This window comes from Galeopterus variegatus, unplaced genomic scaffold (assembly GCF_000696425.1).
Source record: "Galeopterus variegatus unplaced genomic scaffold, G_variegatus-3.0.2 Scaffold1748, whole genome shotgun sequence".
NCBI lineage: Eukaryota > Metazoa > Chordata > Mammalia > Dermoptera > Cynocephalidae > Galeopterus > Galeopterus variegatus.
Genome location: NW_007727859.1, coordinates 23233 through 35536, shown reverse-complemented (window position 1 = coordinate 35536; position 12304 = coordinate 23233). Strand labels below are relative to the sequence as shown.

The 12304-nt window shown below is 60.3% G+C and overlaps 1 protein-coding gene across 2 annotated transcripts in view; it reads left to right on the top strand.

The window, feature by feature from the left end:
- Positions 1-12304, top strand: part of LTBP3 (latent transforming growth factor beta binding protein 3) — a 17279-nt gene that overhangs the window by 3963 nt on the left and 1012 nt on the right. Inside the window, exons 3-27 of one of the 2 annotated variants that reach the window (XM_008578698.1) lie at positions 1-109; positions 258-363; positions 540-632; positions 812-934; positions 1269-1427; positions 1515-1700; positions 2093-2109; positions 2186-2258; positions 2444-2542; positions 4394-4519; positions 4618-4749; positions 4872-5000; positions 5235-5357; positions 5587-5709; positions 8581-8703; positions 8904-9023; positions 9933-10061; positions 10357-10524; positions 10694-10777; positions 11022-11150; positions 11254-11391; positions 11488-11628; positions 11743-11904; positions 11989-12069; positions 12156-12287. The exon at positions 1-109 is cut by the window's left edge and continues 15 nt beyond it. In XM_008578698.1, the coding sequence (XP_008576920.1) occupies positions 1-109; positions 258-363; positions 540-632; positions 812-934; positions 1269-1427; positions 1515-1700; positions 2093-2109; positions 2186-2258; positions 2444-2542; positions 4394-4519; positions 4618-4749; positions 4872-5000; positions 5235-5357; positions 5587-5709; positions 8581-8703; positions 8904-9023; positions 9933-10061; positions 10357-10524; positions 10694-10777; positions 11022-11150; positions 11254-11391; positions 11488-11628; positions 11743-11904; positions 11989-12069; positions 12156-12287 (3005 nt within the window). The remainder of the gene's footprint in view (positions 110-257; positions 364-539; positions 633-811; positions 935-1268; positions 1428-1514; positions 1701-2092; positions 2110-2185; positions 2259-2443; positions 2543-4393; positions 4520-4617; positions 4750-4871; positions 5001-5234; positions 5358-5586; positions 5710-8580; positions 8704-8903; positions 9024-9932; positions 10062-10356; positions 10525-10693; positions 10778-11021; positions 11151-11253; positions 11392-11487; positions 11629-11742; positions 11905-11988; positions 12070-12155; positions 12288-12304) is intronic. The other variant, XM_008578699.1, reaches the window with a different exon arrangement.

The window sequence follows — 12304 nt, the reverse complement described above, 5'->3', positions numbered from 1 at the left end:
CCCGGCCCCCGCCCAGCACCTGCTGCCGCACCCCAAGCCCCCTCACCCGCGGCCGCCCACCCAGAAGCCCCTGGGCCGCTGCTTCCAGGACACGCTGCCCAAGCAGCCGGTGAGTGAATCCCGTCCCGCCCGTCTCAGGGTTGCCCTGCCCCCGCGCACTGGGTTGCATAAAACAGGGGATCAGCCGGCTGCGGGGCGGGGGAAGAGCCTCAGGAGGAGGGGCGCTCTGTGACCCCTCTCCACACTCCTCCCCCTAGTGTGGCAGCAACCCCCTTCCTGGCCTCACCAAGCAGGAAGACTGCTGTGGGAGTATTGGCACCGCCTGGGGCCAGAGCAAGTGCCACAAGTGCCCCCAGCTGCAGTGTGAGTGCCTGGATGCCATGGGCTATCCCCATCAGTGTGGGGTAACCCCACCTCTGCAGTGGGTGTCCCCAGCCCAGAGCCCACCCCACATCCTACTCCGCCCCTCCCCAGTGCCCTCCTTTCCCTCCCCGCAGGCCCCCAGCACCCTCCCCTGCCATGCTGTCCTCTCTCTGCAGACACAGGGGTGCAGAAGCCAGGGCCTGTACGTGGGGAGGTGGGCACTGACTGCCCCCAGGGCTACAAGAGACTCAACAGCACCCACTGCCAGGGTATGGTCGGCCAGGAGATTTGATTCTGTGTGCTGGAGGGGCAGACCAGGGTCACTGGGGGAGGTGTCAAGGTGGGCAACGGAGGAGGTGGGGCTGGGGCAGGACCTTGAGGTTCTTGGAGCAGCTTGCTGTCACCTTGTGGCCCCAGACTGGAGGGACCAAACTTCCGCTTACCACAGACATCAACGAGTGTGCAATGCCGGGCATGTGTCGCCATGGTGACTGCCTCAACAACCCTGGCTCCTATCGCTGTGTCTGCCCACCTGGCCATAGCTTGGGCCCCTCCCGCACGCAGTGTATTGGTGAGAATGGGGTACTCAGTTTCCTGGGAGGTCACAAGGCATGGATGGGAGGGGTAAGGCTCCAAGCAGCAAGGATCAAAAATCACAAGAGATCAGAGTGGGGTCAAGGGTTGAGTGCAGAAGGAACAAGGCCCAGAGTAGTTAGAATCAGGGGTCATCAGGGTCAGGGGTCACATAAGTTTCAGAGGTCACATGAGTTCAGGGTCATATGGAGTTAGGGGCTACATGGGCATCAAAGGATCTGGACCAGAGAGGCAAGGTCTGGAGCAGCTGGGCAGAGGGACGTGGGCAGTGTTCAGACCCAGATGCCCATGCCCCCCATTGCCCCCTGCAGCAGACAAGCCTGAGGAGAAGAGCCTGTGTTTCCGCCTGGTGAGCCCTGAGCACCAGTGCCAGCACCCACTCACCACACGCCTCACCCGCCAGCTCTGCTGCTGCAGTGTCGGCAAGGCCTGGGGTGCGCGGTGTCAGCGCTGCCCAGCAGATGGCACCGGTGAGCCAGAAGCGTGGAGGGCCAGGGTCTGTGTGTCCCTGTGCCCATCCAGGAATGCTCACTGCTGTGTCCACTCTCTTGATGCAGCTGCCTTCAAGGAGATCTGCCCAGCTGGGAAGGGGTACCACATTCTCACCTCCCACCAAACGCTCACCATTCAGGGTGAGAGCGACTTTTCCCTTTTCCTGCACCCTGATGGGCCACCCAAGCCCCAGCAGCTCCCTGACAGCCCCAGCCAGGCACCACCATCTGAGGACACAGAGGAAGAGAGAGGTCTGGCCTGACACCTTCCGTTCCCTGACCCATGCTGAGCCCGTAGACCTGACCACTTGACCCCTGATCCACAGATCTGACCTCACAGTTTAACCCCCTAACTTCAAATCCCTGACCCAACCACAACTCCCTAGGCCCTCTGACCCTCTGACCCAGAGATTTGACCATGAGCTGTAACTTCCTACGACTGATGTGTAACCCAAGGACCTTGCTCAGCCATTGCTCCCAGACCTGGTCCTCTGACCACTATGCAAACACACCCTAACCTCAGGACCAGAGACATGATTGTTGAATGCTTAGAGACCCTAACCACAAATGCCCAGGTGCTGATCCCGGACCTGGCTTCCCTCTCCCAGCTCGACCCTTAATGGATCCATCTTCTTCCCTTTTAGGGGTGACCACGGACTCAGTGAGTGTGAGAGCCCAGGTGGAAGGGGTGGGGTGGCAAGGGAGACACGGAGGGTTCATGCTGCTGTCACCCGCAGCCAGTGAGCGAGGAGCGGTTAGTGCAGCAGAGCCATCCGACTGCCACCATGTCTCCTGCCCGGCCCTACCCCGGTGAGCTGGGCACTGCAGGGACAAGTCCTCAGGGACTAAGTCACTGGGTGGAGGGGGGCTGGCTCACAGCCTCGGTAGCCAGGGGTCGTGAAGCTGAGGTGTGCGCTGCCAGCCCAAGGCCTGTGGGGAGAAGGGAGGCTCCGTGGCTCTTCTCACCCTCTGACCAGCTGCTGTGCTGCCTGCAGAGCTGATCTCCCGCCCCTCACCACCCACCATGCGCTTGTTCCTTCCCGACTTGCCCCCAACCCGCAGTGCGGTGGAGATCGCCCCCAGTCAGGTCACAGGTAAGGCCCACCCAGCAAGGCCACGCCCTGGATAGGCCACGCCCTGAGCTTAGTTTCTCTTCTGCCCTCCCCCTTCACTCATTCCTTGGCGCTAACAGGCTAACACTTATCCAGGGCTGGGTGCTGGGGAAGCCCCGGTGAGCAGCAGAGATCCCACCCTGCCCTCAAATGATCCAGGTAATATGGTGGTCAGCCCAGTCTGGAGGTGTTCATTTTTTCAACAAATATTTATTGAGCACCTACTATGTGCCAGGCACTGTTGAGGTGCTGGGGATACTGCAGTGAACAAACACAGACAAAACATTTCTGTCCTTGCAGAGCAAGACAGACAACAAATAACAGATCAATAAGCAAAAATCTAGTGTGTCTCATAAAAGCTATGAAAAAATAAATCAGGGAAGAAGGAAGGAAGTCTGGGGGGTGTGATAATATGTGATAATGAGAGAAAGCTGTTTTAAAGATTGTTAGAAACCCAAGAGGAGAAATGGGGAAGGGATGGGCATGCAGACTGGAAAAAAGGACTTTCCAAGGGAAGTTACGTTTGGGCAAAGGCATGGAAGCATGAAACACTGGTGGAGGAGGGAGAAATCACACACAGATTGGTGTTTCTGAACCGGGGGAGGTCCAGTGCATGCAGCCTCATTAAGAGGCTTGGGTTTGATGCCAGAGGCTATGGGAAGTGACTGCAGGGTTTTGGACATCATAAAAATTTCTAGCTCAGATTGAGCAATCCCTCTGTGCCAGGCACTGTTTGAAGTGCTTTTACGTACTAAATATAATTTATCCTTCTCATACTCTAAGTGGCCATTGTTAGCTTCATTTTCCAAATGAGAATACTGAGGCTCAGAGAGGTTCAGTAACTTGCCCCAAATTACACAGCTGAGCCAGATTCAGTCACACGTCTGTGTGGGCTTGGAGCCCACACAGTGACAAGGGAGCTGCCAGCCTAGATGAGCTTCTGGGATGAGGGCTCAGGTGGAAGGTGGCTGCCCTGGGGGCTGTAGCAATAGAGAACAAGGCACCTGGGGAGGCTTCTCAGAGAAGGATGAGTTTAAAAAGGCTAAGGAGAGGTACCCCAGGCAGAGAGAACACCAGCAAAAGCCCACCGGCCAGATGGATTTGTGGCAAGGCAGAGCTCAGCATCATGGTCTAGGCTGTATGGTGGGGGTTAAGGGGCATGGGGGATAGGGATGCTGAACAAAAAGGAGGGAGAGGTAAGGAGGCAGAGAGTCCTGGGCTTAGTGACAAAGAGAACCAGGAGCGTTCCTGAATCTGTCTGTGCACAGCTGTGGCACAAGTTAGGATTCCCAGGAAACCAGCTCTTGCCTGTCTTAGGAGGGGGAAGTAATCAACCATTCTGGAATGGGGGGCCCAGATCCCTGGGGCAAGGGGTGTTAGAGTCACTGAGCTAGAGGATGCTGGTGTGACTGAGGCCGCAGGGCTTAAGGTATTGAGGTGACTGGGGAGAAGAGGATTGTAGAGCCCCTTAGGTAGGAGTATTAGGATGACTGAGGGGCCCTGAGGGGACGTGGTTTGGTTTGAGGTGACTGGGGTCAGGGTCTTGGAGTGAGTGGGGATGGAAGTGTCAAGGGTTCTGGGGTCGAGGTGATAAGGATGTCAGGGACCCGCGGTCCTGGTTGGAGGCTATCTGGAGTCTTGATATTGGGGTTATCTGAGATGCAGGTGTAGGAAATCCTAGGATAAGGTGTGGGTGTGCAGGAACCTGAGGTCATGGTGTGACCAGGCGCAGGTATCCAGGTCAGCAGGGCTGAGGTGCTGAAGTCCACCTTGGGGACATGGCATAAAGTGAGCGCTACCTGCTCGGCCACCTCACCCGGCCCGTGCCCACAGAGACAGATGGGTGCGAAGTGAACCCGGACGTCTGTGGCCACGGAGAGTGCGTCCCCGGCCCCCTGGACTACTCCTGCCATTGCAATCCGGGCTACCGGTCGCATCCGCAGCACCGCTACTGCGTGGGTGAGAGCAGGGCGGGCGGGCACGCGGGAGGGTGGCCCGGGGGCGGCCCTAGCTCGCGACACCCCTTTGACTTTTCTCGGCCCGCCCGTCCTTCTCAGACGTGAACGAGTGCGAGGCGGAGCCGTGCGGTCCGGGGAGGGGCATCTGCTTGACCCCCGGCGGCTCCTACAACTGCCACTGCCACCGCGGCTACCGCCTGCACGTGGGCTCGGGGGGGCGCTCGTGCGTGGGTGAGCGCCATCAGCGCCGGGCTGCGCTGGGCTAACGGGGAGGGGCGGGCTCTCCTCCGAACCGCTGTGTAACCCCCTCCACCGCCCCCTCCACTCCCTTCGCGCCCCCTCCTCCCGCTCAGACCTGAACGAGTGCGTCAAGCCCCACCTGTGCGGCGACGGCGGCTTCTGCATCAACTTTCCCGGTCACTACAAGTGCAACTGCTACCCCGGCTACCGGCTCAAAGCCTCCCGACCGCCCGTGTGCGAAGGTGAGAAGACCCCTCCCAGATCAAAGGGCGGGGGTCCTCAGCCGTCCCTCGACCTGGACTGGGGGCGGAGGGCCTGCACCCCCGTCACTGGGCCCCTCAGAGGTTGGGGGTCCGGGAGCCCAGAGGGCCCGGGTTGTCTTGTCATCTGTGACGGTGGGAGGCCCTGCCGAGGACCCCGAGCGCCGGGCCACCAGCCACGTCTCCAGACGGGTCGTGCTTCTCCCTCCCACGCAGACATTGACGAGTGCCGGGACCCCAGCTCCTGCCCGGATGGCAAATGCGAGAACAAACCTGGGAGCTTCAAGTGCATCGCTTGTCAGCCCGGCTACCGCAGCCAGGGGGGCGGGGCCTGTCGCGGTGAGGGCGGGGCCTGGGCCCCGGAGAGGGTGGGGCGGGGCCTCGAGAGCTCGTGGGCGGGGCCCGTCCAGGTGCTTCCAGCGCCGTGGAGCCAGGGTCGGCTCCGCATGGGGCGGGAACGGGCCCGGGAGTGGAGCCATCGTCCCCAAGCCCGTGCGGAGGAGACCCGCACCCCTGCTCGGTGCGCGGCCCGATGGGGCGGAGCCGAGACAAGCTGTTTCCGCCGCAGACGTGAACGAGTGCGCCGAGGGCAGCCCCTGCTCGCCTGGCTGGTGCGAGAACCTCCCGGGCTCCTTCCGCTGCACGTGCGCCCAGGGCTACACGCCGGCGTCCGACGGCCGCAGCTGCGTGGGTGAGCTGCGGCACCCCCCGGCCATGCCACGCGCTGAAGCCGGGGAGTGGGTCACCTGCCTGTAAAACGGGTGGGTGGGAGGTGGCTAATTCATGCCCCAGTTCCCTGGTCCAGTCGTTCATCTTCTCAGCTAACCTCACCAAAGGAGGGACCGCCAAAATTTCGTAGGAAGGGTCTTAGAAGGGAGGGCTTGAAGCTGCGTTTGCAAAGCATATTACTTAAATTTGGAGGGAAAAAACATATCAAACAATGGGGAGGGGCGTTAGCAGTTCCCCCTGCACTGTTTATTATGCACCAAGAAGCGGCCTGGGGACTGAGACTCAGAGAAACTGGGGGACGTAAGAGACGGTAGAGCGCAGGACTGTGGGCCTGGATGTGGCTGGGGTGTTTCCTGGAAACAGCATCAGCGGCAGGAAGGAGGCTTCGGTTGTCTTAAAAGATCAGTAGGAATTTGCACAACAAAGAAGGATGAGAGGGAAGAGCATTCCAGGCTCTGCACCTCAGACGTGAAAAATATCTTGGAGTGTGCAGGGAGCTGCCAGGGTCGCCCAGGGGATGGGGCTGAGGCTGGCTGGGGAGGAGCAGATCTCCCTCCCCTCGCCCCCCCGGGCCTCCTAAGTCCTGTCAAGGAAGTTGAGCTTCATCCTGAAGGTGTTAGGGGGCACCTGAAGTAACATAAGGGGAACGGTGACAAGATTCACCATTCGTTTTAGAAAGTTCTCTGCTGCTGAGTGAGGAGAATGGCTGGAGGTCTTTGGAGAGACTCAGGACGGGGACAGTGGTGGACAGGATAAGAGCAGTGGCCACAGGATGGCCATGAGATGATGTGACACTAGAGAGACATTAGGGGCAAGTTATGTGAGCTTGTTGACTGGATGTCAAGGTGAAGGAGAGGGGGTGATGGACCCTCCAGGTTTCCAGCTTGGGTGACTCAGTGGGTCCTGCTGCTCACCTGGGATAGGGTCTCTGGGGATGGGCTCATTTGGGAGGGAAGATGCTGAGCTCCATGTTGGACAAGTTGAATGAGAGGTCCCTGTAGGCCTCTCAGCTGGAGATGCCAACAGAAGGTGGGCCATGTGGGCTGGGAGTCTTGGGCCAGACCTGCCCACCTGGAACCATTGACTGTAGACTGGGGGCTATGAAGTCTTGGAATGGGTCTGATCAGCCAAGGAGGGTGGGTCAGGTAAGGGTGCATCTGGCGGAGTCCCGTAGACACCAACACATCAGGGGCAGGTGGGGGAAGAGGAGCAGAAGGCAATGGGGGAGGATGGCTGGTGCGCGGTGCTGCAGAGCACCATCTGAGAAGCTGGGGAGGAAAGGCTTCCCAGGAAGAAGAATGAGCTAAGTGCAATGGAGAGGTTGCTGCAAAATAAGAACTGGTGAGAGAGACAGCAAGGTCCCTGGGAGCCTTGGCAGGGTGGCTTCTGTGGCATGATGAGGGTGGAGGCCAGGATATGCAGGCAGCAAGTGAGGAAGAGCAAGACCTCGGATCACAGGAGTGGGATTTTGGGGTACAGGCTGAAAAGGAGATGCCAGGAAAGTGGGCCAGGGGATGACAGGGGCAATGGGGACCAGGAGAGGGGGGAGGGGCCAGCAGGTGGCTGGCCATGGACAGGAGAAGGGACATCTCTTGCTCTAACGGGACAAGAGGGGAATGGATGTAGATGATGATTTTCAGGAGGTTAAGGGCGATTACCCTTAATGCTCTGAAGAAACAGTGAAGGGCCTGAGTTAAGTAGTGGCCTGAGAACAGTGACGGTTTGGAAGTGCTCAAGGGAGTGGGGGCTTTACAGGAGTCAAGGCTTGGGAGGAGTCAAAGAGGGTGACACTAGCTGTGCCAAGAATCTGGCTGGAGTGTGTGGCTGCAGCCAGGCGTGCTCAGCGTGGGGGGCTGGCTCCAGCCTGCCCAACATCCAGATCCGGAGGCTGAGAATCAGGCTGCCGCTGTGACTGGAGGCTTGGCTTTGCCAGATTAGTGAGGAGGAAGGAGAGATTCATGGGCTCAGGGACGGGAGTCGCACTGATGATGAGCCCTGGGGTCAGGCTGGGAACTGTCAGAGAGTCTGGGGGCTGAGGGTAAGCTCAGAGGGCTGTGGGGGAGGCTGCAAGGCCCTGTGAGAGAAGGTGATAGAAAATGATAGAACAGCAGAGGCCCGCAGGGCCCTGAGAGTGAGCAGCTGGCATTAAGGTGAAGGTTTCAGAACCTGCGGGACCCAGGAAGGTGAGGTCAGAGGCTGGGGCTCGTTGTCCACATGGGTGTTGGAAACTGCTAGGATGGAGAAGAACACAGAAAGAGAGGATGTAGGAAGGTGGGTGTGACAGCCACAGAGAGGGTGGAGGCTGGCGTGGGTGCCCATTGCATGTTGGAGGAGGAGCCCTAGCTTAAGGGGTCTGGGGTGTGGGCAATAACCAGCTCCACCAGAGAGGACTGCAGGAAAGGTGTCCTCAGGAGAGTCAAGTTGCTTCACTGCATGAGCAGAGGAAATTATTCTGTGAGAAGGACAAAGAAACGGGGGAGCTTATTTACCTGGGAAGAAGGGAGACATGAGCAAGGGAAGGGTGCTGGGCAAGGAAGCCCGAGCAGTATGGTGAGAGGGTGGCGGGGGTAGGGGTGCCTTCCGTTTGGTGAGGGTGAATGAAGGATGGGGAGGCCTGAGCTCTTTAGCATCAGATCTGGCCTAGGGACCCTGGCAGCACCTGGCCTGGTCACCAGGGCACAGTGTGCCACACATGAGCAGAGTACCCATGCTTTTCTTGAGCTCCACTGGCCTCAGCTCTGGTGCTCCAGGCCACGGGCAGGAGTGGGATAAGAGTAACAGAGGCCTGAGACCATTTGCAGCCCGGCCTTCTGATACCCTGTGTGTTCTGCAGACGTGGACGAGTGTGAGGCTGGGGACGTGTGTGACAATGGCATCTGCACCAACACACCAGGCTCCTTCCAGTGCCAGTGCCTCTCTGGCTACCATTTGTCAAGGGACCGGAGCCACTGCGAGGGTGAGGGTCCTAGAGCTGGGGCACTGACTAGTCTCTCCCTACCCCGGGACCCCCACTGCCCAGGTCCAGTCCCTGTCCAGATCCCGGATGGGGCATGCAGGTGCAGGGACCAACCCAGGGCCCTGGGGGAAACTTCGGCAGCCTTAGGCTGTGCATGGGGGTCAGCCCCTGAGATTCCCCACCCTCTCGATGCCCCCCAGACATTGATGAGTGTGACTTCCCTGCGGCCTGCATTGGGGGCGACTGCATCAACACCAATGGCTCCTACAGATGTCTCTGCCCCCAGGGGCATCGGCTGGTGGGCGGCAGGAAGTGCCAAGGTACGGGGAATTGGCTGAGGGTTCCTGAGAGGAGTGGCAGGGAGCAGTCATCCCCTGTGCACACTGTGGTCTTTCTGCCTTTCCATCCGTCCATCTCTCATTCTTCTTCTCTTTCACCTAGAATAACAATGATAACAGTAATAATGACAGCTACTGCTTCCGTGCTGCTTCCTGTGTGCCAGGCACCCTGTTAAGCTCTTTACAGATATTCATGTATTAGCCTAACACATCAACTCACTCATACACGCCTTTACCCACCAAGAGTTTCCTGAGCACCTACTATTTGCCAGGTTCTCTGCTGTGTACTAGGTATTCAGCAATGGCCCGGGGCTCACAGCTGGGGAAGGCCAATATGTAAGCTGATTCTCACAGTTCAGGGTGCTGGGTGCCAAGAAAGTTCTGGCCTAGTGATTAATTGCAATGGAGAGTTGACTGTTGAACTGAGACTGGAAGCATAAATAGGGGTTCCCTAGGCAGAGAAAAGCACACATTGGTATTCTAGGCCCAAGAACACTATTTGCAAAGCACAGAAATCTGGAAGGAGCTAGTTGTGTTTCTAGAGAGTAGACACCAGTGCCCTGAGCATAGAGTTGAGGAGGGTGGTTTAGGGTAAAGGGTGATGACACTTAAAGGTATGGGAAGACCAAGCTGGAAGTCTTCAAATGCCAACCTGAGAGTTAGGACTTCACTCTGTTGTCAGTGGGGGCCACTGAAGGTCTTCTGAAGAATCACAGCAGTAAAAATGCGCACACCTACCCGCATGCACAGACAGGCACAAGGGGACTTCTGTGGTGTGTACTTTGAAAACAAAGTGGAAAATCAGTTCTGAACTTGTGCATGGCCTTGGGGCACACCCTCAGGGAAAGAAGGGCTGGGTTTCCGTCACAGCTGCTCCCTTCACTCCCCCAGACATAGATGAATGTAGCCAGGACCCGGGCCTGTGCCTTCCCCACGGGGCCTGCGAGAACCTGCAGGGCTCCTACGTTTGTGTCTGCGATGAGGGCTTCACACCCACCCAGGACCAGCATGGCTGTGAGGGTGAGTGTACTCCCAGTCCTCACACTAGACAACTCCGCTGAGCTACAGCTGGGGTTCAGAGATGTGTCCTGGTTCCACTTTCCTGAATTTTGGGAACAGGAAGAAATCCCTTTTGCCTGGGGGAGTCTGGGGCCAGACCTAGAAGGGCACTGAATGCCACCTTGAGGAAGGATCCTGGTTCTCATAGGGCCATTAAGGAGAGCCAAGGAAGGGGAGGGGAGAGGCGGGGTGTGGACAGGGGAGACAGGGCAAAGGCAGTCTGTCTGCAGGACCCTGAGCTGCCCTCCCCCCTCAGAGGTGGAGCAGCCCCACCACAAGAAGGAGTGCTACCTTAACTTCGATGACACGGTGTTCTGCGACAGCGTATTGGCCACCAACGTCACCCAGCAGGAGTGCTGCTGCTCTCTGGGGGCCGGCTGGGGGGACCACTGCGAAATCTATCCCTGCCCAGTCTACAGCTCAGGTCAGACCCTGTCCCAGAGCCTCAGGTTCTTCATCTGGAAACCGGATGGGGGAAATGGCTCCCCCAGGTAGCTGGGAAGTGAGGCGGCGAGCCCCGGCCTGAGCCCGACCCCCAGCACGCGCGCGCTCAATCTGCCTCCTTTCCCCCCACGGCCGCTCTCTCTCCGCAGCGGAGTTCCACAGCCTCTGCCCCGACGGAAAGGGCTACACCCAGGACAACAACATTGTCAACTACGGCATCCCAGCCCACCGCGGTAAGTCCCAGCGCGGCTCCGCCCTCCGGCCCCGCCCGCCCCCCGAGACTGGGCTTGCGGGGAACCCGCAGGTGCTTGCTGGGTTAGCCGCGGGCAAGCCACGCCCACACCTTCTGCCACCTGCCCCGCCCCTTCAACAAGCCCCGCCCTAACACTCCGACGTCGTGGCGGGGAAAAGCCTCTCCCGCGGGTTTGCTTTGCTCCCGGCGGCCGGGCAGGAGCGGCCACTGTTCTCACCTCGCAGACATCGACGAGTGCATGTTGTTTGGGGCGGAGATCTGTAAGGAGGGCAAGTGCGTGAACACGCAGCCCGGCTACGAGTGCTACTGCAAGCAGGGCTTCTACTACGACGGGAACCTGCTGGAGTGCGTGGGTGAGCGCAACCGCCCCAGCGGCCGCGGGGGAGCGGCGGGAGACACGCACGGCCACCCGGCCTCCGGGCCTGCCCCCGCCACCGCCGCTTTTCCTCTCTGCAGACGTGGACGAGTGCCTGGACGAGTCCAACTGCCGGAACGGGGTGTGTGAGAACACGCGCGGTGGCTACCGCTGCTCCTGCACGCCCCCGGCCGAGTACAGCCCGGCGCAGCGCCAGTGTCTCAGCCCGGAAGAGATGGGTGAGGCCCGGGCTGGTGCGCTGGGCAAGCGGGAGGGGTCGGGGCCCGGCCGGATGTGACAGCACCCCCACCCACCCATGCCCTCGCTGCCCATAGACGTGGATGAGTGCCAGGACCCGGCAGCCTGCCGCCCTGGCCGCTGCGTCAATCTGCCGGGCTCCTACCGCTGCGAGTGTCGCCCGCCCTGGGTGCCCGGGCCCTCCGGCCGCGACTGCCAGCTCCCCGAGAGCCCGGCCGGTGAGGGTGTCCAGGGCCCTGTCCGTCGTGTGGAGCTCCGGCGCGGGTGGGCTGGAATGGAGGCGGGCGGTTCCTGCCTCGGGCTCCTCCCTGACCTACGACCTCCCTCTGTAGAGCGCGCTCAGGAGCGGCGCGACGTGTGCTGGGGCCAGCGCGGAGAGGACGGCATGTGTGCGGGCCCCCTGGCCGGGCCTGTTCTCACCTTCGACGACTGCTGCTGCCGCCAGGGCCGCGGCTGGGGCGCCCAGTGCCGCCCGTGCCCGCCACGCGGCGCCGGTGAGTTGGTCCGGGAGGGGGTGGCCCAGAGGGAGCTTGAGGGCGGGTGCGCCGACGTCGCTGACTGCCCCTCGCCCCTCCCAGGGTCCCAATGCCCGACGTCGCAGAGTGAGAGCAATTCCTTCTGGGACACGAGCCCCCTGCTGCTGGGAAAGCCGCCGCGGGGTGAGCTCAGCCAGAGGGGGCGGAGGCGGGGTAGGCACCATCGGCTGGGATCGGTGTTGACCTCGGTATTCTACCGACCCGCGCAGACGAGGACAGTTCGGAGGAGGACTCGGACGAGTGCCACTGCGTGAGCGGCCGCTGCGTGCCACGGCCCGGCGGCGCCGTGTGCGAGTGTCCCGGAGGCTTCCAGCTAGACGCCTCCCGCGCCCGCTGCGTGGGTGAGCCTGGCCCCGGG